Source organism: Delphinus delphis, chromosome 11 (genome assembly GCF_949987515.2).
Source record: "Delphinus delphis chromosome 11, mDelDel1.2, whole genome shotgun sequence".
NCBI lineage: Eukaryota > Metazoa > Chordata > Mammalia > Artiodactyla > Delphinidae > Delphinus > Delphinus delphis.
In genome coordinates, this window is record NC_082693.1 from 11,731,573 (window position 1) to 11,758,876 (window position 27,304).

Genomic DNA, 27,304 nt, shown 5'->3' on the forward strand with positions numbered 1-27,304 from the left:
ATGCAACTTTTATGTAAACAGGTACCATTGTGCCATTATACAAGAAATGATAGATATGCCTAAGAAACAAAGAGCAAATGAAATAGTAGTAGTAATCAAAGATATAGTAATAGAATATTACCTCCTTCACTAAAAAAATGACTTGTTTATAGAGTTTTTTAAAAGATTTCACAGAATACTTGCCAGAAAAAGAGACCCAATCTTAGACATATTATGACAGATATTTTGAATTATAATTAAAAAATTGTAGTTTCCCTAGATTAAAACAACACAAAAAGTCTGCTCTTTGATTTCTTTTTTATGATATTAAATGGCAGAAGAAAGCATGTCTGTGTCTAAATTTTGTTATTTTTTTCCTCTGCCAGTAGTTTAAATTTTGAAGTGATAAAAAAATTTTTTTAAGAAATATTTGAATATACTATAGATGTATATGACATGAAATTGAAGCTCTCTTTACACTGCCTGCCAATCATAGCCTCTAGAGGTAACCACCGTTAGCTTTGGTGTTTATTCTTCTAGACCTTTCCCCATATATAACATATACAAAATAATGTTTTAAATTTGCTTTCATTTTTAAGGGCAAATAATAATAGTATACATATTATGCAATTTATAGAATACCTACTAGATAGCCTGCCAAAAGAAAAAATGAAAGACATTCTTGTATAAGTTGGAGTACAGAAAACACTTTCTCATATATACCTTTCTTGAAAAAATTACTTGAAATATTTTAGTTACAGGAAGGTAAATCCATATTAAGAATTTTAAAAATTGTGCTGTACATGTCCTTGGGTGTTAATAATATGCATAAATAATTAAGTCCTGAGGAAAATCTTCACCTTGGGAGTCATAGGAATTGATTGCCTAGCCCATATCGGTGGACTTGAATACTTCTTAAGTTTTGGGGTCTTCTTTAGAAGTGACTATTTTGGGAAAAAAGGGTTTAAAAGTAAATAATATTTTCTTTTTATGATATGATTGTATTGGCTAATTGAAATTATTTGGAAGAGCACTTCCTTAGGCAGGCCTCATGAACGCACTCAGAAGTTTAAAATTCTTAAAAATATATTTATCGTAAAATGACAGCAACAGCCACAAGAAAAACAATTGAGTATCATAGCAATGCCTTGGTAAAAGACTTAAAGGAAATAAATACAAAGAAAATATTCATGTGGTGATGGGGTAATTTTTCTGTTTTTTTCCTTTCTGCCTCTGGTATTAAATTTTTATGAATATGTATGTGGGCAAAATATGTGATCAGGCAGTGTTTAATAAGCAGTACAAATGATTAATAAAATAATCTCACAAATGTTAACACTAAGAAGGTAACATTTTTGTCAGTTTTTTAAAGGTTAACACAATATGAAATTAAATACTTCGAAGAGTAATATCATGTGAACATTTATATACATTGCTATTGAAAGTGTAAATTAACAAAGCCTGTCTGAAAAGCATTTAGATAGGAGCCTTAAAAATACACTCTGTCTCAGGAATTCCACCTCTGTGAATGTAGCTTAAGTAAGTAATCTGAAAGAACAAAATTATTAATTGCATGTTATTTGACTACACAGTTAGTTAAGAAACAACTGAACACATCCAGTAGGAAAGAGACTGTATAACTAATGATTCAATATATCATACATATACTCATATGTACTATCAGTAAGGGATTTATAGATATGCTTACTATACACTTCTCAGTGAGAAAATTAAGTGTGGTTACAACTGTGTTAAAAAATAACAAACGCAAGCACACATATTCAGAAATATACTGGTTTGTGAGCAAACAACCACAGTTCAAGGAGGAAAAAAGCCAATCTTACAAAATTAAGAGTGTTTACGTTTTTGTTATGATTTTCTGTATTTTTCAGATATATGTTTTACAGTCAACTTGCCTTATTTCCTTTGCTGTTAGCTATCTTCTGAGGATCCTATTACCTGTGGGTTTCTTGTTATGTATGCATGGGTTTCTTTTTAATACTATAATGCCATTTGATTTCCGTCTCATTTTTGCTCTTTTTAGGCCAAGATAGCCAGGTTAACCAAACGCTTTGGAGCAGCCAAAGAAGATCTTAAGAAAAGACAAGAAGTAAGAATTTCTATTCTTGCATAATTAATATTTAGCCTTAAGTGGTAATATTAGGAAGTGCTGATTTAGGAGGAAACTCTTTATTACAGGTCGGAAATTTGCTTTCATACTGTGCACTTCCTGCATGTTGTTTCCAGAGCTGCTACTCTAGAACTAATTATTAATCGTTTCTAATCCTCACTGTTTTCATACATCGGTACATATTAATCTATTTATATAAGGCATTCTTGAAATTGTATTTTCTATCCATCTTTAAAATTGTGTTTTGGGGATTTGCCTTACCTTGTTTCTCTTTTTACATACAGGCATGCCTTGGAGATATTGCAGGTTCAGTTCCAGATCACTGCAGTAAAGCGATTATTGCAATACAGCGAGTCACAAATTTGTAAAAAATTTTTTCGTTAAAAAAACAGTAGAAGTTATGTTTACGCTACACTATAGTCTATTAAGTGAGCAATGGCATTGTGTCTAAAAAGACAATGTACATACCTAATTAAGAAATACAAAACAAAAAACAATGAGAGTAATGTCAAAGATCACTGATCACAGATTACCATAGCAATATAATAATAATATAAAATATTGAAATATTGCAAGAATTACCAAAAAATGTGACACAGAGATGCAAAGTGAGGAAATACTGTTGGAAAAATGGTACCTATAGACTTGCTTGATGCACGTTGGTATAAACCTTCAGTTTATAAAAAATGCAGTATCTGCGAAGTGCAATAAAACAAGGTATGCCTGTATTTGCCAGTATCCTAGTCTAGACTATTATTTCCTCCAAAATGTTTTAGTATACACTGCCTCAAGTAGCCTGGTTCTCCTCTTCCTTTTTTCCCCCATGTAGTTTAGTCCAAGTGTCATAGCATAGCACACAAACTAGTCTGTAGTCACACTTTTGCTTTTGTTGTTTCCTTAGTTATTCAGTAGTATGTATTTTTAGTATAGCACTTGTACATTGCACTATTGCTTTTAGTTGAATTTCTTTCTTTTCCTCCTCTTTTTTTTTTTTTAATCATTTGAGCAAGTTACATTTCTTTGTGTCTTGATATCTTCATTGCCTGGGACATAGTAATTGCCAATAATAATTATTTCAGTAGTAGTCATTATTACTGTAGGATTTTTCTGTCTTGAATCATTTTCATATCTTCTTTACTTGACTTTTTAAAACAAAATTTACTTTGAAATAATGATAGATACATAGGAAGTTGCAGCAATAATACGTAGACTCCTATGAACCCTTCACTCAGCTTCCGCCAATGGTGAAATCTTCTATAATTGTAGTACAATATCAAAACCAAGAAATTGTTACAATTCTATTAAATAGTTTTGTAGACCATACCAGTTTCCACCAGTTTTTACACGAATTAATTGTGTGTGTGTGTGTTTCTACGCAGTTTGATCTCATGTATAGATTTATATAACCTGCCACCACCGTAAAGATACAGAACTGTTCCCTCACCATAAAGGGACTCCCTCATGCTGTTCTTTTATAGTTTCAACCTTGCTTTAACCCTACCCTCACTCCCTGTACCCTGGCAACTACTAATCTGTTCTGCATCTCTGTATTCTTTTTTTTTTTTTTCCCAGCACCACTTATTGAAGAGGCTGTCTCTTCTCCATTGTATATTCTTGCCTCCTTTATCAAAGATAAGGTGACCATATGTGCATGGGTTTATCTCTCTTCTATTGTTTTTTTTTTTTTTTTTTTTTGCGGTACACGGGCCGCTCACTGCTGTGGCCTCTCCCGTTGCGGAGCACAGGCTCCAGACGCGCAGGCTCAGCCGCCATGGCTCACGGGCGCAGCCGCTCCGCGGCATGTGGGATCTTCCTGGACCGGGGCACGAACCCGTGTCCCCTGCATCGACAGGCGGACGCTCAACCACTGCGCCACCAGGGAAGCCCAACTGATAGTTTTTATCTTTGTTTACACAGGCTATTCTCATCAAACCCTCATTTGGCCACAGCCAAAGATTTTTTAATTATGGTCCTCTTCGATGATGTAATTAATTCTCTGATTTTAAACTCCACTTTCTCAGCTTTGTTTTTTTGTCACAGTATAAAAACTAAGCTGTTTTATTTCTTACATTAGAAAATTGGTATAAATCTTCGTTTAACCTTTATTTGCTATGCATCAACCAAATATAGGAGTTTGAAATTTTTCCATTGTTTTGTGCAATATGAATTTCCATTTTTTCCTTTCATCCTGTGTCTGAACTAAGCAGTGCTGCCCACCGTGTACTTTTCCAGTGTTTATGCATATCAAATTTGTTCTCGTATCTACTTTCCAAGTCTTGTTTGTTTAGTTAAAGAAGACAGGCAGAGATCTTAAGGAATAAAAATGAAAATATTACAATCCATGAAAAGTTTGTCTTGAAGGGCTACAACTGGTATGGAAACAAGGACAAATACTGTGTAATTCCTAAAGATTGGAAAAGATTAATTTGGACAGTTAGTATATGTGGCACTTGAAGGAAATGTTAAGGTGTAGTATTCAGTTTTTCAAATTTTGTTCCTTCCTTCTTTAGTTTGTGAACAAGGCCAATTTTAAATTTCAAAACTTGGACATCTTTCTAACTCATTCTTGTTAATGTTTTCTTCTTGTGAGAGAGATGTGTAGAAATTTCAAAGATTTTGTTCTTTCGTGTTTAATTCCCTTTAATTATGGTATCCACTGTACTTTTACATCTGTGTCTTGCTGTTTTAAAAATAAGACATGTAGAAAGAATGTTTAGAACTTTATGCTGAAAATAACTAAACAAACAATGGCACTTCAGATGCTTTTCTTCTATTTAGATTTGTTCCTTGGTCCTTTGATATTAACCAGTTAATAGTGAACCCCACTATTCAGGTTTGTCTTAAAACATTTTCTATTAATTTCGGAAAGAATAGAAAATCCTCATAGGCAGTTTGCTATTAAGACCACACGCATAATCTAATCTATTTTACTCCTCTATGACTGATATCTTTAACTTTCATCCTTTCTAGTTTTTTACTGCAAAATAAATATCAAGATATTTCTCATCCTTTATCTATGAAAATCAATGACATAATTGATTCTCAAACAAATTTTAGATTGAATCTAAATCCTACATTTCAATTTTTTATTAAAAAATATTTTAAATTCTTTTTACTTTAATTATGATAGAAATAGTTAACATAAAATTTACCTTTTTTTTTGGTTGTTGTTGTTCTTTTTTTTTTATTTTTGTGGTACGTGGGCCCCTCACTGCTGCGGCCTCTCCCGTTGCGGAGCACAGGCTCCGGATGCGCAGGCTCAGCGGCCATGGCTCACGGGCCCAGCCGCTCCGCAGCACATGGGATCCTTCCGGACCGGGGCACGAACCCGCATCCCCTGCATCAGCAGGCGGACTCCCAACCACTGTGCCACCAGGGAAGTCCAAAATTTACCATTTTAAATTCTAAAACTCAGTAGTGTTACCTTTGTTAACATTGTTGTGTAACAGATCTCTAGAAATTTTTCATCTTGCAAAACTGAAACTGTACCCATAGAACCCATTTCCCCTCCCTTTTAACCCCTGGAAACTATTGTTCTACTTTGTTTCCATGATTTTGACTACTCTAGATATCTCATAAGTGCAGTCATACAGTATTTGTTGTTTTGTGACTACCTTATTTCACAAAACATTATTTCCTCAAGGTTCATCAGTGTTACAGCATGTGACAGGATTTCCTTTTTTAAGGCTGAATAATACTCCATTGTATGTATATACCACATTTTCTTTATCCATTTATGTATTGATGGATATTTGGGCTGCTTTCAACTCCTGGCTCTTATGAATAATGCTGCAGTGAACATTGGTGTGACCTCTTTGACTTCTTTGAGATCAAAGTCTTGGATATACATACCCAGAAGTGAACTTGCTGGGGCATATGGTAATTCTGTGACTAGTTTTTTGAGGAGCCTCCAGACTCTTCTTTAGCAGCCACACCATTTTACATTCCTATCAGCAGGACACAAGGGTTCCCATTTCTGTACATTCTTGTCAGCACTTGCTTTTTTTCTGTTTTGTGTTAGTGACCACCCTAATGGATGCGAGGCTGTATCTCAGTGTGGTTTTGATTTGTATTTCTCTCATTAGTGATGCTGAGCATCTTTTCATATGCTTGTTGGTCATTTTGCATATTTTCTTTGGAGAAATGTTTATTCAGGGCCTTTGGCCATTTTAAAATCTGGTTACTTGTATTTTAGTTGTTAAGTTGTAGGAGTTCTTTATATGTTCTGGACATTAACGCCTTACCAGATACATGATTTGCAGTTATTTTCTCCCATTCCATAGGTTTCCTTTTCACTCTGTTGATTGTTTCCTTTCATGTGCAGAAAATTTTGTTTGATGTAATCTTCTTTGTCTTTTCATGCTTTTGTTGCCTTTGCTTTGATCCAAGAAATCGTTGCCAAATCCACTGTCATGAAGCTTCCCCCTGGGCTTTCTGTTAGGAATTTCATAGTTTTAGGTTTTACATTTAGGTCTCTAATCCATTTGGAATAAATTCTTGTATATGGTTTAATGGCCTAACTTCATTCTTTTGCATTTGGATATCCAGTTTTCACACCATTTGTTAAAAGACTGTCATTTCCCCATTGTGTAGCCTTGGCACCCTTGTAGAACATCATTTGAGTGTATACATAAGAGTTTATTTCTGGGATCTCTATTCTGTTTCACAGGTTTATGTGTCTGTCTATATTCCAGCACCGAACTGTTTTGATTACTGTAACCTTTTAAAATCAGAAGGTATGAAGCCTTCAGCGTTGTTCTTTTTTCAGATTGTTTTGGCAATTCAGGGTTTCTTGAGATTCCATATGAATTTTAGGATGCTTTTTCCTACTTCTGCAAAAAATGACAGGGATTTTGGTTGGCATTGCATTGAAACTTTTGACCACTTTGGAAAGGATGGACATTTTAACAATATTAAGTCTTTCAATCTCCATGAATATGTCTTTCCTTTTATTTCTTTCAACAAGGTTTTGTAGTTTTCAGTGTAAAGGTCTTTTACTGTCTTGGTTAAGTTTGCTCCTAAATATTTTATTCTTTCTAGTGATATTGTAATGGGATTATTGTCTTAATTTCTTTCTCAGATTGCTCATTGTTTGTATATAGATGTACGTCTGATTTCTTTTTTGTTGTTGAGATATAGTTGATTTACAATATTATATAACTCTCAGGTGTACAACATAGTGATTCACAATTTTTAAAAGTTATACTCCCTTTATAGTTGTTATGAAATATTGGCTATATTCCGTGAGCTGTACAGTATATCCTTGTAGCTTATTTATTTTATACATAATAGTTTGTGCCTTTTAATCTCCTGTCCCTATCTTGCCCCTCTCCCACTTCCTCTCCTCACTGGTATCCACTAGTTTGTTCTCTATGTCTATGAGTCTGTTTCTTTTTTGTTATAATCACTAATTTGTCTTAGCTTTTACATTCCACATGTAACTGATTTTTCGTGTTGATTTTCTATCCTGTAGCATTGCTGAATTCATTTATTAGTTCAGACTTTTTCGTGTGTGTGTGGCTTCTTTAGGGTTATCTAAATATAAGATGTCATCTGTGAACAGTGATACTTTTACTCCTTTCGATTTGGCTGCCTTTTATTTATTTTTCTTGCTTAATTGCTCTTGTGAGGCCCTTCCAGTGCCATGTTGAAGAAATTGGTGAGAACGTGCAAACTTACCTTGTTCCTTATCTTAGAGGGAAAGCTTTCAGTTATTCACCATTGAGTATGATATTAGCTATGGGCTTTTGACATACGGTCTTTTTAATATTGAGGTAGTTTCCTAACTTGTCGAGTGTTTTTATCATGAGAAGGTGTTGAATTTTGTCAAATGCTTTTTCTGCAACAATTGAGAAGATCATGTGGGTTTTTTTCCCTTTATTCTTTTAATGTGGAGTATTACGTTGATTGCTTTTCATATGTTGAGCTATCCTTGTATTCCAGGGATAAATCCTACTTTGCCATGTTGTGTAATTCTTTTTAATGTGCTGATGAATTTTATATGCTAGCATTTTGTTGAGAATTTTTGTATATATGTTTATCAGGGATATTAGCCTGTAATTTTCTTTTATTTTGGTGTCTTTGGCTTTGGTATCTGGATGATGTGGGCTTCATAAACTGAGTTTGGGAGTGTTCCCTCCACTTCAGTTTTTTGGAAGAGTTGAGAAGGGCTATTGTTGATTTTCTTTAAATGTCTGGTAAATGCTCCAGTGAAGCCATCTGGTACTTGACTTTTTTGGTTGTTAGGATGTTTTTGATTACTGATTCAATCTCTGTACTTGCTTAGGTCTGTTCAAGTTAATTTCTTCTTGATTCGGTCTTAGTAGGTTGCATATTTCTAGGAAGTTATCCATTTCTTCTAGATTATCCAATTTGTTGCCACAGTGGTGTCTTATGATCCTTCTCTTTCCGTGACATCAGTTATAATGCCTCCTGTTTCATATATGATTTTGTTTGTTTATGCCTTCTTTCTTTTTTCTTAGGTAATCTAGATAAGGTTTTACCAATTAAAATTTTTTTCTATTGATTTTGTATTGTCTATGTCATTTATTTCTGCTGTAATCTTTATTGTTTCCTTCCTTCTTATAACTTGGAGTTTAGTTTGTTTTTTTCTTTTCTAGTTCCTTGAGGTATAAAGTTAGGCCGTTGATTTGAGGGTTGTTGTTTTGTTTTGTTTTTTTGTAAGCATTTACGACCACAAACTTTTCTCTTAGTACTACTTTTGCTGCATCAATTTTCCCATAAATTTAGTATGTTGTGTTTTTGTTTATATATATCTCAGATATTCTCTAGTATCCATTGTGATTTCTTATTTTACTCACTGGATTTTTAAAAGTTTTCCACATATTTGTGACTTTTTTCCATTTTCCTTATGATGTTGATTTCAAGTTTTATTCCATTGTGATTCACAAAGATATTTGGTATGGTTTTCATTGTTTTAAATGTGTTCAGGCTTGTTTTGTGACCTAATATATGATCTATACTGGAGAAAGTTCTGTGTGTGCTTGAGAAGAATGTGTGTTGGGTGAAAATTTCTACATTTGTCTGTTTGATCTTTAGTCTTGTTCATTTCTAGGGATTCCTTACTGATTTTCTGTCTGGAACATCTATCCATTATATAAAATGATGTTCTGAAGACTCCTACTATTATGGTGTTTCTGGTTTTCTGTAAAAAAAAACCAATTTTTACATCCTATATTTGGAGGCATAGATGATATGTCCATATATATTTATAAATGTTATATCTGGTCAGTTGACTTTTCATTATGTAGTGTCCTTCTTTGTCTCTTGTAATAGTTTTTGATTTCAAATGCATTTTGTCTTAAATACGTATGGTCACCTCTACTTTGTTTTGCTTACCATTTGAATGGAATATCTTTTTCCTTACTTTTACTTTCAGCCTATTTGTGTCTTTAGACCTAAAGTGTTCCTTTTGTTGATAGCATATAGCAGGATCTTGGGTTTTTTTGTTTTTGTTGTTGTTTTATTGAATCCATTAAGCCAGGGTATAGCTTTCTATGGAGAATTTAATCCATTTGGATTTAAAGTAATTATTGTAGGGACAAACTTATTATTGCCATTTTGTTGAATATTTTCTGTTTGTCTTGGAGCTGTTTTGTCTGTCTTCAGTTTTTTCTTACTTCCTGTGTGTTTTGTTTATTTTCTTAATTAGTAGTGTCAGTGCTTTAATTCATTTCTCATTTTTTTGTGTATCTTCTATAGGTATTTTCTCTGTCATTACCATGGGGATTACATAAAATATCTTAAGTTTACACCTATTTTAAACTAGTAACAACTTCAGTCACATGTTTCCTCCCACTACTTTATGTTATTGATATCATACATAATATCTTTTTGTATTGTGTATACTTTTTTTTTTTTTTGCAGTACGCAGGCCTCTCACCGCTGTGGCCTCTCCCGCCACGGAGCACAGGCTCCGGACGCGCAGGCTCAGTGGCCATGGCTCACGGGCCCAGCCGCTCTGCGGCATGTGGGATCTTCCCAGACCGGGGCACGAACCCATGTCCCCTGCATTGGCAGGCGGACTCTCAACCACTGCACCACCAGGGAAGCCCTGTATTGTGTATACTTTAACATAGATTTACAATTATATTTTATACTTAAATTCTGTACCAGAATTATATGTTTTTTGCACCAACTTTACAGTAATGCAGGATTCTGCATTGGTTTGTGTATTTACTTTTACCAGAGAATTTCATATTTTCATTTGCTTTCAAGTTGCTGTCGTGTCCTTTCTTTTTTTTTCTTCAGTAAACATTTAATCTTCTTTCCTACAGCATTTGTGAACATAATTTATGAACTATAACATATATACACACATATATACACATGTATACACACATAGATATATATAATATATATTAGCTTGATGAACTTTTACCAAATAAACATACCAATATTACTATCACTGAGGTTAAAAACTACATTATTACAACCCTATAAACTTCCCCATTGCTCTCTCCCAGTCATTACCCTTTCCCGAAAGGTAACCTATTCTGTCTTTATATAAGATTTATGTCAGTGGATTCATAGAGCTTTTAATCTTTTGTGCCTGGATTCTGTCTTTCAACATTATGCTTTTCAGATTTTTATGTGTTGTTTTGAATAGCTGTAGTTAATTCATTTTTAGTCTGAATGTAACACAATTTATCCTGTTTGCTGTTGAGGGACATATGTACTGTTTTCAGTTTCTGGCTATTTCACATAATGTGCCATGAGCATCTGTGCAAGTGTCTGGTGCTCACAAGCACGTATTTCTGTGAGCTGTATAACTTGAAGTGGAAATGCTGGGTCAAAGGATGTGCATATCTTCAGACTGAGTGGATAATGACAAAGTTTTCCAAAGTGGTTGCACAGTTTGCATCCATACCAGCAATGCTGGAGAGTTTTCATTATTCTGTATCCCCACAAATACGTGCTATTGTCTGTTTTGGAACAGCAACAACAAAATAGCCAATATAATGGTGTGTAATGATATACCACTGTGGTTTTAAAGTGAATTTTCCTAATCACTAATGATGTTGAATAGTATTTATCATGGTCTGAGTGTGGGTTGGAAGAAGAATTTCCAGAAACGAAGTATTTTAGAAAAGAGTGAGTTTCTTGAGAACAAAGAGCAGAGTTAGTGAGGGGTGTGCAAATACAGCGGGCCGAGTTCCTGACAGACCGGGGAGAGCCGATCCCCTTTGTGAGCTAGTAGCCCACTTATAGCCTCAGGACAAAGAAAATTCCTGCTGGCAAGATGGCATTAGGTCATTCTTGTCAGGATGCTCTGAGGTTACTACATGGTGATTATTTTGCTTAATACGGAGTCGGGGGGCTCTCTGGTTTAGATTAGGAGAGCCCATGGCAACAGTTGCAGTGGGGGCTTGGTTAATTCTGGAATTTTTGTCCTGTGTCCTTGATACAGGGTGTCCTTGACGTAGGGCTCAACAGTATTTCGTAAGTTTATCAGTTATTTGGATGTCCTCTTTTATGCCTTTTGTCAGTTATTTAAAACTGGTTGCTGAATGTAAAATGGATGGCTAGTGGGAAGCTATAGCACAGGGAGATTGGCTTGATGCTCCGCGATGACCTAGAGGGGTGGGACGGGGAGGGTGGGAGGGAGATGCGAGAGGGAGGGGACATGGGGACAAATGCATACGCATACCTGACTCACTTTGCCGCACAGCAGAAACCAACACAACACTGCAAAGCAACCACACTCCAACAAAGATACAAAAAAATAAAACTGGTTGCTGTTTTTTCTTATTGATTTACAGTGGTGCTTTATATATTTGAAATATAAGTCCTTTGTCTAATATATGGCTTGCAAACATCTTCTACTTTTCACTCCTAAAGTTGTCTTTTGATGAACAGAACAATGTAGTCTTTATGATCTTTCCTTCAATGCTTATTACTCTTTGTGTTCTGTTTAAGAAAGGTTATAAAGATATGTCTTATGCTATCATCTAGGCACCTTATATTTTTACCTTCCACATTTGGATCTAATCTATCTGGAATTAACGTGTGTGTGTGTGTGTGTGTGTGTGTGTGTGTGTGTGTATCCTATGTGATAGAGATTAAGATTCATATTTTAAAATATGGATGTCTCATTCACCCAAGAAATACTTAATGTAAAGATCATACTTTCCCATCACTCTACCAATGTCATTGTTCTTCAGGATTGCTGTGACTATTGTAGAGCCCTTGAATTTTCATATCAATTTTAGAATCACCTTGTCATTTTCCATTAAAAAATTTCAGGAGAACTTTGAATGGGATTGTATGAGATCTATAGGTCAATATGGAGGAAAATTGACATCTTTGCAACACTGAGTCTTTCATTACTTAATTAGGAAATTTCTCTCTACATCTTTAGTTTTTCTCAGTAATGCTTTTTTGCTTTCTATATTGAGTTTTGAACATCTTTGATTACATTTATTTCTTTGTATTCATTTTCTGGGTATAAGTATCATTTAAAAATAATGTCATGTTAAAAAGTTTCATTTTCAAATTCTTTTTGAATGATATGTAAAAATACAATTTGTTTTGGTATCTCAATGCTTTTGCTAAATTCACTTATTAATTCTAATAGATCACATATATTCTTTTAGGTTTCTGTATTATTATGTCACCTGTGCCATCTTCCATTCCATTTTTTTTTCTTTTTACATCTTTATTGGAGTATAATTGCTTCACAATGGTGTGCTAGCCTCTGCCGTACAACAAAGTGAATCAGCCACACATACACACACGTTCCCACATCTCCTCCCTCTTGCGTCTCCCTCCCTCCCACCCTCCCCATCCCACCTCTCCAGGCGGTCACAAAGCACCGAACTGATCTCGCTGTGCTATGCAGCTGCTTCCCACTAGCTATCTACCTTACATTTGGTAGTGTATATATGTCCAGGCCTCTCTCTCTCCTTGTCACAGCTTACCCTTCCCCCTCCCCATATCCTCAAGTCCATTCTCTAGTAGGTTTGTGTCTTTGTTCCTGCCTTACCCCTAGGTTCTTCATAACATTTTTTTTCTTAAATTCCATACATATGTGTTAGCATACGGTATTTGTCTTTCTCTTTCTGACTTACTTCACTCTGTATGACAGACTCTAGGTCTATCCACCTCATTACAAATAGCTCAATTTCGTTTCTTTTTATGGCTGAGTAATATTCCATTGTACATATGTGCCACATCTTCTTTATCCATTTATCCGATGATGGACACTTAGGTTGTTTCCATCTCCGGGCTATTGTAAATAGAGCTGCAATGAACATTGTGGTACATGACTCTTTTTGAATTATGGTTTTCTCAGGGTATATGCTCAGTAATGGGATTACTCGGTCATATGGTAGTTCTATTTGTAGTTTTTTTAAGGAACCTCCATACTGTTCTCCACATTGGCTGTATCAATTTACATTCACACCAGCAGTGCAAGAGGGTTCCCTTTTCTCCACACCCTCTCCAGCATTTATTGTTTCTAGATTTTTTGATGATGGCCATTCTGACTGGTGTGAGATGATATCTCATTGTAGTTTTGATTTGCATTTCTCTACTGATTAATGATGTTGAGCATTCTTTCATGTGTTTGTTGGCAGTCTGTATATCTTCTTTGGAGAAATGTCTACTTAGGTCTTCTGCCCATTTTTGGATTGGGTTGTTTGGTTTTTTGTTATTGAGCTGCATGAGCTGCTTATAAATTTTGGAGATTAATCCTTTGTCAGTTGCTTCATTTGCAAATATTTTCTCCCATTCTGAGGGTTGTCTTCTGGTCTTGTTTATGGTTTCCTTTGCTGTGCAAAAGCTTTAAAGTTTCATTAGGTCCCATTTGTTTATTTTTGTTTTTATTTCCATTTCTCTAGGAGGCAGGTCAAAAAGAATCTCGCTGTGATTTATGTCATAGAGTGTTCTGCCTATGTTTTCCTCTAAGAGTTTGATAGTTTCTGGTCTTACATTTAGGTCTTTAATCCATTTTGAGCTTATTTTTGTGTATGGTGTTAGGGAGTGATCTAATCTCATACTTTTACATGTACATGTCCAGTTTTCCCAGCACTACTTATTGAAGAGGCCGTCCTTTCTCCACTGTACATTCCTGCCTCCTTTGTCAAAGATAAGGTGACCATATGTGCATGGGTTTATCTCTGGTCTTTCTATCCTGTTCCATTGATCTATGTTTCTGTTTTTGTGCCAGTACCATACTGTTTTGATTACTATAGCTTTGTAGTATAGTCTGAAGTCAGGGAGCCTGATTCCTCCAGCTCCATTTTTCATTCTCAAGATTGCTTTGGCTATTCGGGGTCTTTTGTGTTTCCATATAAATTGTGAAAGTTTTTGTTCTAGTTCTCTGAAAAATGCCATTGGTAGTTTGATAGGGATTGCATTGAATCTGTAGATTGCTTTGGGTAGTAGAGTCATTTTCACAATGTTGATTCTTCCAATCCAAGAACATGGTATATCTCTCCATCTATTTGTATCATCTTTAATTTCTTTCATCAGTGTCTTATAATTTTCTGCATACAGGTCTTTTGTCTCCTTAGCTAGGTTTATTCCTAGATATTTTATTCTTTTTGTTGCAATGGTAAATGGGAGTGTTTTCTTGAGTACACTGTCAGATTTTTCATCATTAGTGTATAGGAATGCCAGAGATTTCTGTGCATTAATTTTGTATCCTGCTACTTTACCAAATTCATTGATTAGCTCTAGTAGTTTTCTGGTAGCATCTTTAGGATTCTCTATGTATAGTATCATGTCATCTGCAAACAGTGACAGCTTTACTTTTTCTTTTCCAATTTGGATTCCTTTTCTTCTCTGATTGCTGTCGCTAAAACTTCCAAAACTATGTTGAATAAGAGTGGTGAGAGTGGGCAACCTTGTCTTGTTCCTGATCTTAGTGGAAATGCTTTCAGTTTTTCACCATTGAGGACGATGTTGGCTGTGGGTTTGTTGTATATGGCTTTCATTATGTTGAGGAAAGTTTCCTCAATGCCTACTTTCTTCAGGGTTTTTATCATAAATGGGTGTTGAATTTTGTCGAAAGCTTTCTCTGCATCTATAGAGATGATAATATGGTTTTTCTCCTTCAATTTGCTAATATGGTGTATCACGATTAATTTGCGTATATTGAAGAATCCTTGCATTCCTGGAATAAACCCCACTTGATCATGGTGTATGATCCGTTTAATGTGCTGTTGGATTCTTTTTGCTAGTATTTTGTTGAGAACTTTTGCATCTATGTTCATCAGTGATATTGGCCTGTAGTTTTCTTTCTTTGTGACATCCTTGTCTGGTTTTGGTATCAAGGTGATGGTGGCCTCGTAGAATGAGTTTGGGAGTGTTCCTCCCTCTGCTATATTTTGGAAGAGTTTGAGAAAGATAGGTGTTAGCTCTTCTCTAAATGTTTGATAGAATTCGCCTGTGAAGCCATCTGGTCCTGGGCTTTTGTTTGTTGGAAGATTTTTAATCACAGTTTCAATTTCAGTGCTTGTGATTGGTCTGTTCATATTTTCTATTTCTTCCTGATTCAGTCTTGGCAGGTTGTGCATTTCTAAGAATTTGTCCATTTCTTCCAGGTTGTCCATTTTATTGGCATAGAGTTGCTTGTAGTAATCTCTCATGATCTTTTGTATTTCTGCAGTGTCAGTTGTTACTTCTCCTTTTTCATTTCTAATTCTATTGATTTGAGTCTTCCCCCTTTTTTTCTTGATGAGTCTGGCTAATGGTTTATCAATTTTGTTTATCTTCTCAAAGAACCAGCTTTTAGTTTTATTGATCTTTGCTATCATTTCCTTCATTTCTTTTTCATTTATTTCTGATCTGGTTTTTATGATTTCTTTCCTTCTGCTAACTTTGGGGTTTTTTTGTTCTTCTTTCTCTAATTGCTTTAGGTGCAAGGTTAGGTTGTTTATTCGAGATGTTTCCTGTTTCGTAAGGTAGGATTGTATTGCTATAAACTTCCCTCTTAGAACTGCTTTTGCTGCATCCCATAGATTTTGGGTCGTCGTGTCTCCATTGTCATTTGTTTCTAGGTATTTTTTGATTTCCTCTTTGATTTCTTCAGTGATCACGTCGTTATTAAGTACTGTATTGTTTAGCCTCCATGTGTTTGTATTTTTTACAGATCTTTTCCTGTAATTGATATCTAGTCTCATAGCATTGTGGTTGGAAAAGATACTTGATACAATTTATTTTCTTAAATTTACCAATGCTTGATTTGTGACCCAAGATATGATCTATCCTGGAGAATGTTCCATGAGGACTTGAGAAAAATGTGTATTCTGTTGTGTTTGGATGGAATGTCCTATAAATATCAATTAAGTCCATCTTGTTTAATGTATCATTTAAAGCTTGTGTCTCCTTATTTATTTTCATTTTGGATGATCTGTCCATTGGTGAAAGTGGGGTGTTGAAGTCCCCTACTATGAATGTGTTGCTGTCGATTTCCCCTTTTATGGCTGTTAGTATTTGCCTTATGTATTGAGGAGCTCCTAAGATGGGTGCATAAATATTTAGAATTGTTATATCTTCTTCTTGGATCAATCCCTTGATCATTATGTTGTGTCCTTCTTTGTCTCTTCTAATAGTCTTTATTTTAAAGTCTATTTTGTCTGATATGAGAATTGCTACTCCAGCTTTCTTTTGGTTTCCATTTGCATGAAATATCTTTTTCCATCCCCTCACTTTCAGTCTGTATGTGTCTCTAGGTCTGAAGTGGGTCTCTTGTAGACAGCAAATATATGGGTCTTGTTTTTGTATCCATTCAGCCAATCTGTGTCTTTTGGTGGGAGCATTTAGTCCATTTATATTTAAGGTAATTATCGATCTGTATGTTCTCATTTCCACTTTCTTAATTGTTTTGGGTTCGTTATTGTAGGTCTTTTCCTTCTCTTGTGTTTCTTGCCTAGAGAAGTTCCTTTAGCAGTTGTTGTAAAGCTGGTTTAGTGGTGCTGAACTCTCTCAGCTTTTGCTTGTCTGTAAAGGTTTTAATTTCTCCATCAAATCTGAATGAGATCCTTGCTGGGTAGAGTAATCTTGGTTGCAGGTTTTTCCCTTTCATCACTTTAAATATGTCCTGCCCAGTCCCTTCTAGCTTGCAGAGTTTCTGCTGAAAGGTCAGCTGTTAACCTTATGGGGATTCCCTTGTGTGTTATTTTTTGTTTTTCCCTTGCTGCTTTTAATATGTTTTCTTTGTATTTAATTTTTGGCAGTTTGATTAATATGTGTCTTGGCGTGTTTCTCCTTGGATTTATCCTGTATGGGACTCTCTGTGCTTCCTGGACTTGACTAACTATTTCCTTTCCCATATTAGGGAAGTTTTCAACTATAATCTCTTCAAATATTTTCTCAGTCCCTTTCTTTTTCTCTTCTTCTTCTGGAACCTCTATAATTCAAATGTTCGTGCGTTTGATGTTGTCCCAGAGGTCTCCGAGACTGTCCTCAGTTCTTTTCATTCTTTTTTCTTTATTCTGCTCTGCAGTAGTTATTTCCACTATTTTATCTTCCAGGTCACTTACCCGTTCTTCTGCCTCAGTTATTCTGCTATTGATCCCATCTAGAGTATTTTTCATTTCATTTATTGTGTTGTTCATTGTTGTTTGTTTCATCTTTAATTCTTCTAGGTCCTTGTTAAATGTTTCTTGCATTTTGTCTATTCTATTTCCAAGATTTTGGATCATCTTTACTATCATTATTCTGAATTCTTTTTCAGGTAGACTGCCTATTTCCTCTTCATTTGTTAGGTCTGGTGGGTTTTTATGTTGCTCCTTCATCTGCTGTGTGTTTTTCTGTCTTCTCATTTTGCTTATCTTACTGTGTTTGGGGTCTCCTTTTTGCAGGCTGCAGGATCGTAGTTCCCGTTGTTTTTGGTGTCTGTCCCTAGTGGCTAAGGTTGGTTCAATGGGTTGTGTAGGCTTCCTGGTGGAGGGGACTAGTGCCTGTGTTGTGCTGGATGAGGCTGGATCTTGTCTTTCTGGTGGGAAGGTCTACGTTGGTGGTGTGCTTTGGGGTGTCTGTGGACTTATTATGATTTTAGGCAGCCTCTCTGCTAATGGGTGGGGTTGTATTCCTGTCTTGCTAGTTGTTTGGCATATGATGTCCAGCACTGTAGCTTGCTGGTCATTGAGTGAAGCTGGGTGCTGGTGTTGAGATGGAGATCTCTGGGAGATTTTCACCGTTCGCTATTATGTGGAGCTGGGAGGTCTCTTGTGGACCAGTGTCCTGAAGTTGTCTCTCCCACCTCAGAGGCACAGCACTGACTCCTGGCTGCAGCACCAAGAGCCTTTCATCCACACGCCTCAGAATAAAAGGGAGAAAAAGTAGAAAGAAAGAATTAGTAAAAGTAGAAAGAGAGAAAGAAAGAAAGAAAGAAAAAATGCAGGGAGCGAGGGAGGGAGGAAGGAAGGAAGAAAGGAGGGAAGGAAGAAAAAAAGAATGGAGATAAAGTAAAATAAAATAAAGTAAGATAAAATATAATAAAGTTATTAAAATAAAAAACTAATTATTAAGAGAAAAAAATTAAAAAAACAAACAAAAAAAACGGATGGATAGAACCCTAGGACAAATGGTGGAAGCAAAGCTATACAGACAAAATCTCACACAGAAGCATACACACTCACAAAAAGAGGAAAAGGGGAAAAAATCATAAATCTTGCTCTCAAAGTCCACCTCCTTAATTTGGGATGATTGGTTGTCTATTCAGTTATTCCACAGATGCAGGTACATCAAGCTGATTGTGGAACTTTAATCCGCTGCTCCTGAAGCTGCTGGGAGAGATTTCCCTTTCTCTTCTTTGTTCTCCCAGCTCCCAGGGGCTCAGCTTTGGATTTGGCCCCGCCTCTGCATGTAGGTCGCCAGAGGGCGTCTGTTCTTCACTCCGACAGGACGGGGTTAAAGGAGCCGCTGATTCGGGGGCTGTGGCTCACTCAGGCCGGGGGGAGGGAGGGGTACGGATGCCGGGTGAGCGTGCGGCAGCAGAGGCCGGCTTGACATTGCATCCGCCTGAGGCCCGTGTGTTCTCCCGGAGGAGTTGACCCTGGATCCCGGGACCCTGGCAGTGGCGGGCTGCACAGGCTCCCCGGAAAGGGGGTATGGATAGTAGGAGTTGTTCCACGTGTAGATGTATTTCTGGTGCATCTGTGGCGAGGAAGGTGATCTCCGCGTCTTACTCTTCCGCCATCTTCCCGGAATCCTCCAAGTGTCCTTTCATTTCTACCTAAGGACTCCTTTTAGCGTTTCTGGTATGGTGGATTTAGTGGTGATGAATGCCATCAGGTTTTTATTTACTGGGACAATCTTAATTTTGCCTTCATTTTTGAATGATAGTTTTGCTGGTTATGGTATTCTTGCTTGGCAGTTTTTTTCTTTCAGCACTTTGAGTATGTCATTCCACTCCCTTGTGGCCTGCTAGGTTTGTGCTGAGAAAACCATTGATAATCTTATGGGAGCTGCCTTAAATGTGATGGGTCGTTTTTCTCTTGCTACTTTTAAAATCTTTGTGACTTTTGACAGCTTGACTATAATGTTTCTTAGTGTAGGTCTCTGAGTTAATTCCAGTTGGAAGTTTTTCACCTTCTTGAATTTGTCAGTTTTTTCCCTCAAATTTGGGAAGTTTCTGGCCATTATTTAAGTAGGCTTTCTGCCCACTTTCTTTCTTCTCATTCTTGGTCTCCCAAATTTGTATATTGGTCCATTTGATGGTGTCTAATAAATCCCTTAGTCTGTCTTTACATTTTTCGTTCTTTTTTCTATTTGGTGGTCTAACTCAATAATTTCAAGTGACTTGTCTTCAGGTTTGCTGATAGTTTGATAGTCTTTTTTTTGTTTTGTTTTGTTTTGCGGTATGTGGGCCTCTCATTGTTGTGGCCTCTCCCGTTGCAGAGCACAGGCTCCGGATGCGCAGGCTCAGCGGCCATGGCTCACGGGCCCAGCCGCTCCGCGGCATGTGGGATCTTCCCGGACTGGGGAACGAACCCGTGTTCCCTGCATCGGCAGGCGGACTCTCAACCACTGTGCCACCAGGGAAGCCCTACAGTCTGGTTTTGATCCCCTCTCTTAAAGGTTTCGATTCAGTTATTGTGCTCTTCAGCTTCAGAATTTCTATTGGTTCTATTATAAAGTTTCTTTTTCTTCTTGCATTGTTTTCCTGATTTCATTTCATTTTCTGTCCTTTCTTATCTCATTGAGCATCTTAATGTTAGTCATTTTGAATTCTCAGTTGGGTAGTTCATAGATCTGTTTCTTCAGTTTCTGGAATTTTATTTCTTTGATTGATCCATATTTCCCTGTTTTTTTGTATGTCTGGTTCTCTTTTGTTGAAATTAGGGCATTTGAAAAAATAACCTCCCCATCTTTTTGGAATATCTGTATACAGATGAAGACCTTTACTAGTCAGTCTGGGTAGATACTCTGGTGTCCTCTCAAACCTATTTTTAAAGATGCATTTTCTTGGAGCTTGTGCATGTATCTTTCATCTGAAGAGGTTTATCTCTTTCTACTTGGGAACTTCCCATCCCTCACCTGGTATCTACTTTCCATATTACAGTCTTATGCTGCTTTAGCAAGCCATGACTGGAGTTACCGCTGTTTTCTGTCTGTGTTACTGCAATTTTTCTGGTTTGGTACCAAGCCAAGGGGTTCAAGTTTGTTCTCATCTAGTCCCCAGACGTCCAGCTTGTGCTGCTTTATCCAAGTCAGGTGAGACGGAAGCCAGTGCCTTATCAGTACCCCCAAAAAGCCAGAATATTGCCTGCAAATTCCACTCTTCTCTTTCCTTCCCAAAGGAGAGGACAGTTGTTGGGAAGTCTTTCTTGATTGCACCACACTGTGCGAGGAAGGGGATGGAGCATGGTGGGTAGGGGCAGCCGACTTTCCTACCCACTACCATATGTCTCCTGGGGCTTGCTTTCACTTGGGGTTCTATAATCTCTCAACAGGTTTCTGGACTTCTTACCAGTGAAATTTGTTCTTATATTGCTAAATCATTGTCCTCATGAGGTAAGGAGGGCATAGGATTTCCAGTTCTGCCGTCTTGCTGATGTCACCGCACTGTAGTGTTTAAGGTCTTCCCTCTGATGACTCTAAGCCCTGTTATACTTATTTATTATGCGTATACTGCTCCTTTTTTGTTTTCCCTGCAATGTTGTTTACCTTCATTTTAACTATTTTGAGTGTACTAATTACTCAAAGACTTGTTAGAAGATGCATTTCTTTCCCCTAAAATTTTTAAACTTTTTCGAGTAATACTACAGTGTTACTTTCATTTGCTTTTCTATTTATTTCAAATGTTTTTGCATCCACAGCCAGGTTAGAAGAGTTTATCTTAATTCTTTATCTTTTGTCTCCTCTACACAGATAACTAGTACAACACTATACTGTTTGGTTAAAATCATCCTTTTATCCTATAACAAGCAGCAAGATATATTTGTTGTTGAGAAGAGTGATTAGTGGCATCTGCTTGATGTGATCCTAAGCACTTACCACCTTTTGTTTAGTATTATATGTATTATTATACTTAATTAACTCTTGAGTGGAGTTATTTATTTTTCTCAATTTAAGAAATAAATGATGATAGTGTCATTAATGATGGAGGCCCAAATAATGGTGATTAGCATATAAATATTAGAATTCTCTTTCTATATTCCCTGTTTTGGGGAGCCGAAAAGGGTTAAATTAGTTTGTTCTGAAGTTTAGAATTGGGACATCTTTTTATGAAATTGTAAGTCACATAGTGGCAAGTATTTATTTTTTAAGCAAAAATTGTAAAAATAATTTTGATTTGTGACCTAGGATACCACTTAATTGGCAATCAATTACTTCTGGGGAAAAATAAATACTTACCTTGTTTGTTGAGTTTCTGCCTGTAATCGTGCCTGATCTGCCTGATATATAGGAGGCATTCACTAGATATTTATTGAATGAGTGTCTAATTATTCTTTAGATTCATATTAATGTTTACTGAACCGTTAGAACATATAAGCTACTTTCATATTCTCTATTTTATTTAGTCATATCAAAAACTGAGGTTTAAGAATTATTCTATTCACTTTTCATATGATAAGCAGTTGTGTCATCTTAGACTAAGTAATTTGTGTAAGGGGTTTAACAAGTGGCAATGCCAAGATTTAAATTTTTTTCTCAGTAAGATTTTCCACTATATTAGAGAAATAACAGATAACATATTGACAAGGCATTTAAAGGTCTTATTTTAAAAGATCCCTTGTGAACTGGGTTTTATTTTACCTTGGTATTTTTCTCCCCTAGAATCCACCAAACCCACCTGTATCACCAGGAAAGTCTGTAGTTGATGGCGGCAGCAATAACAGTGTGCCCTACAGGTGAGAATTGTAAACAGTCTATTTATCAAGTTTTTAATTAAGAGAACAAGGTTCTGGTTTTCTTTGCAGAAAATCTTGGAACGTGATTCTGTGTATTTATGTAGAGGTAAGTGTTTGGTGCAGTGGGTTAAGTATATTTGCTTCCTTTTTGCTTTGTTGTAACTGTTCACCTATGGATATTGATTTTGCTAATTTATTATAAGGCTTTCTTTAACCACTTGTGTTAAATAGTATTAAGTAATTGAGAAATGCTTTCGTCAGGGGTGATAAAATCTAATGTGTGCAGATATTCGGACCTACATTTGGTTCTCAGGTTCAAGTATTGAAGACATAGAATATAGAAGGAAGACTCTCCCCTAATGCTGTAGACCTCAGCATTCCGAAGTCTTTGCGCCAGCTTTGCTTCACTGCCTTCACTCTCAGTTTAATGCTTTAATATCCAAGTCTAGCCACCCTTTTTTCCAAGGGGCCACTGCTTTCTCTATACATAAATAGATATTCCCTAGAATGGCATATCGAGTGACCATTTGTGTGTATATATATTTCATAGAAATGCAAACACAGTGAGACAGATGTTGGAGTCCAAAAGAAATATAAGCGAGAGCACACCGCCATCCTTTCAAACCCCTGTGAATACAGGTAATATTCTTAACACTGAAATACATTTTCTTAGGAATTAAAGGTTTTGGTTCTCTTTTCTTACGTTCTTTTGAGGTTGAAATGGACTAAGAAACTGAGCACAGTTATGTAAAACTGAGTGCTAAGCACAAAGTTTATTTAAAAATCAGGATCGCAGATATGCATGAAAATACAGAAATTCAGATCTCTACTCTAGTGGTTCTCAAACCTTTGGGTCTTCACATCCCCTTATTATAATCTTAAAAATTATTAAGAATCCAAAGAGCTTTGTTTATGTGGGTATACTAATTGATATTTACTATGGTGAAAATTAAAACATAAATTTTTTTAATGTTTATTTATTCACTTTAAAATGATTACAAACCTATATTATGAACCATAAGTAACATGTTTTGATGAAAAGTAGCTCTTTTCCAAGCTTTAAAAAAATTAGCAAAAAGAGTGTTATTGTGTTAAATTTTTATAAATCTCTTTTATACCTCACTTAAAACATTAAGATGGCTGAAGATACTTGGATTCTCATATCTGCATCTGCATTCAATCTGTTGCAATTTGTTGTTATAGTTGAAATATGTGAAGAAAATTCAGCCTCATACCAATATGTAGTTGGAAAAGGCCTAGCCCTTTTAGTGAGTTGTGGATATTCTTCTTTGATACAGCAAGTAGTAGTTTCTTACAGGTTAGTTGCAAAGTGGAATCAGAAACCACACCAATAAACTTTTCTAAATTTTTCATTAAAATTCATTTGTCTGTCTTGTACTTGGATGGATCTTTTACTAATATCATTGATCATTTGGAAAATATTCACTGAGTTTTCTGAGTGTTCCAAATGTTGACACATTTCATTAATAAATTTTTTTTAAAAATCGTATTTATTTATTTCACTATCAGTTCTTCTCAGACAAGTCTTTAAAGATTTGGGAAGCTGTCATGCCCTCAGTGGCAGGTAGACGTATTTTCCAAAGTTCTAATTTTTTTTTTTTTCTTTTTTTTTGTGGTACGCGGGCCTCTCACTGTTGTGGCCTCTCCCGTTGCGGAGCACAGGCTCCGGACGCGCAGGCTCAGCGGCCATGGCTCACGAGCCCAGCCGCTCCGCGGCATGTGGGATCTTCCCGGACCGGGGCATGAACCCGTGTCCCCTGCATCGGCAGGCGGACTCTCAACCACTGTGCCACCAGGGAAGCCCCATAATGAACATTCTTAAATGAAACTGATTTTGTTTGGCTTTTACTGTGCACATGTGGTGTTAAGGAGTGCAGTGATGGTTTGGTACGACTACCTTGATTTTTATACTGAGACATCAAAAGTTTTACTCACCATTGCTTTTGCTCCATCATTGTAAATATCTACACAGTAAAAAAGTCAAATAATGTTTTCTTATTGTTATGGAAATTGTTTGGACATTTCAAACTTCCTGAAAGGGTCTCAGTAATCCCCAGGTGTCTCCCTAGACTGCACCTTGAGAATTGCTGCTCTAGCGTGCCTATGATTTTGGAAAGACTACAAATCATTGAGAAGAAACTTGGTCATTGATTTTAAACCTGTTCAAATGAGAATAAACACAAATGGTTGAACTAAAATGACTGTAAAACTACAGTGACAAGCATTTTGATTTTCTCTGCTCTTTGTTATCTACTCCTTAATTCATCTCCCATCTTCACCGCGCTATTTTCCATATCACATAATGTCAATAGAGTGTTAATAGAGACAGCCTCTCCTCACCAGTTCCTCCCCAGGGAATCCAGTAAAATTTTTGATCCACAGATAGAGGTTTCACATTGTCCAAATGACAAAATACCATCACCAGGTTTACCTGTTATTCATTAATGGTACTCTTTCTAGATTTTCTATTTGAGTTTATGTATTGCCAGTGTTCTAAGGCATTTATAATATATTTAATGTACTTTCAAAATTGTCTATACAATTTTACCTAGTTTTCAGTGTTTTTTAGTTGTTTTTCCAACTAGTTACTCTGAACTAAGTATAATAATTTTCAGAGACTCCTTTTATACAGAGATAGCAGTCCTCTGCCTTAATCATAAAACATGTGCTATTTTCATAATGTACCAAATACAGATGCAAAAATGCTTCTACAGATAATCTAAGAGTTCAAGGATTTAAATCTTGAATTAAAAATTTAATTATGAGAGACTTGCGTGTATATACTGCAATACATCAAATTTGTATTATATTATCTTAGCTGATAAAGATAGCTATTTAAACTGAGACTTCTTTTTTCTTTTTATAGTATCTTCAACCAATCTTGTCACTCCTCCAACAGTTGTCAGTAGTCAACCTAAATTGCAGCCTCCAGTGACGTCGGGTTCTCTGACAGCAACGTCAGTTCTTCCTGCACCCAACACAGCTACAGTAGTTGCTTCTACTCAGGTGCCTAGTGGAAATCCCCAACCTACAATCTCTTTACAGTCTTTACCAGTGATTTTGCATGTACCTGTTGCTGTATCTTCCCAACCTCAGCTCCTACAGAGCCATCCAGGGACTTTAGTGACCAATCAACCATCTGGCAACGTTGAATTCATTTCTGTACAAAGCCCACCTACAATGAGTGGTCTAACCAAAAATCCAGTATCTTTGCCATCCTTGCCAAACCCCACTAAACCAAACAACGTTCCTTCTGTGCCCAGTCCTAGTATTCAAAGGAATTCTCCTGCCGGTGCTGCACCATTAGGAACAACACTTGCTGTACAGGCTGTTCCAACAGCGCACTCTATTGTACAAGCCACAAGGACTTCTTTACCCACAGTAGGCCCATCAGGACTCTATAGTCCATCAAATAATCGAGGCCCTATACAGATGAAAATTCCAATTTCTGCTTTTAGTACTTCATCTCCTGCAGAACAGAGCAGCATGGCCACCACAAGAATTGGTAAGTCAATATGGAGGTTTAATAATAGAAATGCAAGCATGTTAATAGTCTATAGGTAATTGAACATGTGTGAGTGTGTGTGTGTGTGTTTGTGTGTGTAAGTGACTACCATTACTGGAAGAGCAGAGTAAATAGAATTTTCACGGAGATTATTTTTAGTAAGTTTTTTGTTACCTAAGAGAAATGATGTTGTTACAGTGGGATTTGAGAGAGAGTTTATTTTGAGTGAGAAGTTAGCATTTGTAATTTATCTTTTACTGGTTTTCCTAATCTGTGCGAATCTTTAATTTAGGCTTTGTAGCAAGCATTATGAATTACTTTTCTAATACATTTTTCAGATATATCTGAATAGAGCAAGTATATTTTAAAGGATCTAATTGACATAATATATGCTAATAAGAAGAAAATAAAAACCACATATCTTCCCTACCCATTTGGAAAAATCCTCTGTGCAATCACTCATATCTTGCAAATTTGAGAGGTTTAAAACTAGGTCTTCCCTCTTTAATTTACTACAGAATGTTTGCTTGCTTTTTGTTTTCTCTTTTATATATTTTTCCGTTATGACATATGATTATGTTTGCATATGTATATATACTTCGAAGTGTTGCAAAAAGGAGAACTTGATTGCTCCTGTTTTTAAAATCTGTAAAACTCTATGTCTTCCTTGTTCTTCGAAAGCATACATTTTTTATGCATTCTTGAACTTGCTTATTCTTTTTTTCTGATTTCACATTTATCCCCACTGCTTTTGGAAAGACAGGAAAGAGAGCCTAGGCATCATGTATATAATGAAATTGCCAATAGTATCTGTCTTACTGATGTAGGAAGTGACCATGGAATATAAGAAACAGATTATAAAGTACAAAATTACTCTTACAAGTGAGATATACAAGCCTTGTTTCTTTTAAGTTCTCATGTAGTCTTCAGTAGTGTACTTGCCCTCTGACTATATTTTCTCATAAGATAGTGATGGTGTTTCATAGAGTTATTGAGAGAGTAAATGAATGGCAGCTAAAAATTAATATTGGACTGAACCTGAATATCATCCTCATACAATTAACATCTGGGATATAAGAGTAAATCTGAAATTTCAAATAGAATTATTAGTATTTAAAATTAAATATTTGCGTGGTACAGTGACCATATTTTTTTAGCATTATCTGCTATCACATCCTTATATGCTAAAGATGCTTACTTTTAATTGAGGTCAGTGATGAGCAAGATTTTGGGGGGTTACTTCATATTTCTCTAATTTATTTTTCTTCCAGTCATTACTGTTTTTTAATATGTCAGGTGGGAGATGATTATCTTGGACATTCTTTTATGAGATTCTGGAGT

General features: G+C 36.1%; 1 protein-coding gene across 2 annotated transcripts in view; it reads left to right on the forward strand.

Annotated features, from left to right (window-relative positions):
* The window catches only part of ATF7IP (activating transcription factor 7 interacting protein), a 127,650-nt gene that overhangs the window by 76,573 nt on the left and 23,773 nt on the right, over window positions 1–27,304 (forward strand). For both annotated transcript variants that reach the window (XM_060024327.1, XM_060024328.1), the window contains exons 6-9: window positions 2,024–2,089; window positions 22,364–22,437; window positions 22,988–23,076; window positions 25,325–25,963. In XM_060024327.1, the coding sequence (XP_059880310.1) occupies window positions 2,024–2,089; window positions 22,364–22,437; window positions 22,988–23,076; window positions 25,325–25,963 (868 nt within the window). The remainder of the gene's footprint in view (window positions 1–2,023; window positions 2,090–22,363; window positions 22,438–22,987; window positions 23,077–25,324; window positions 25,964–27,304) is intronic.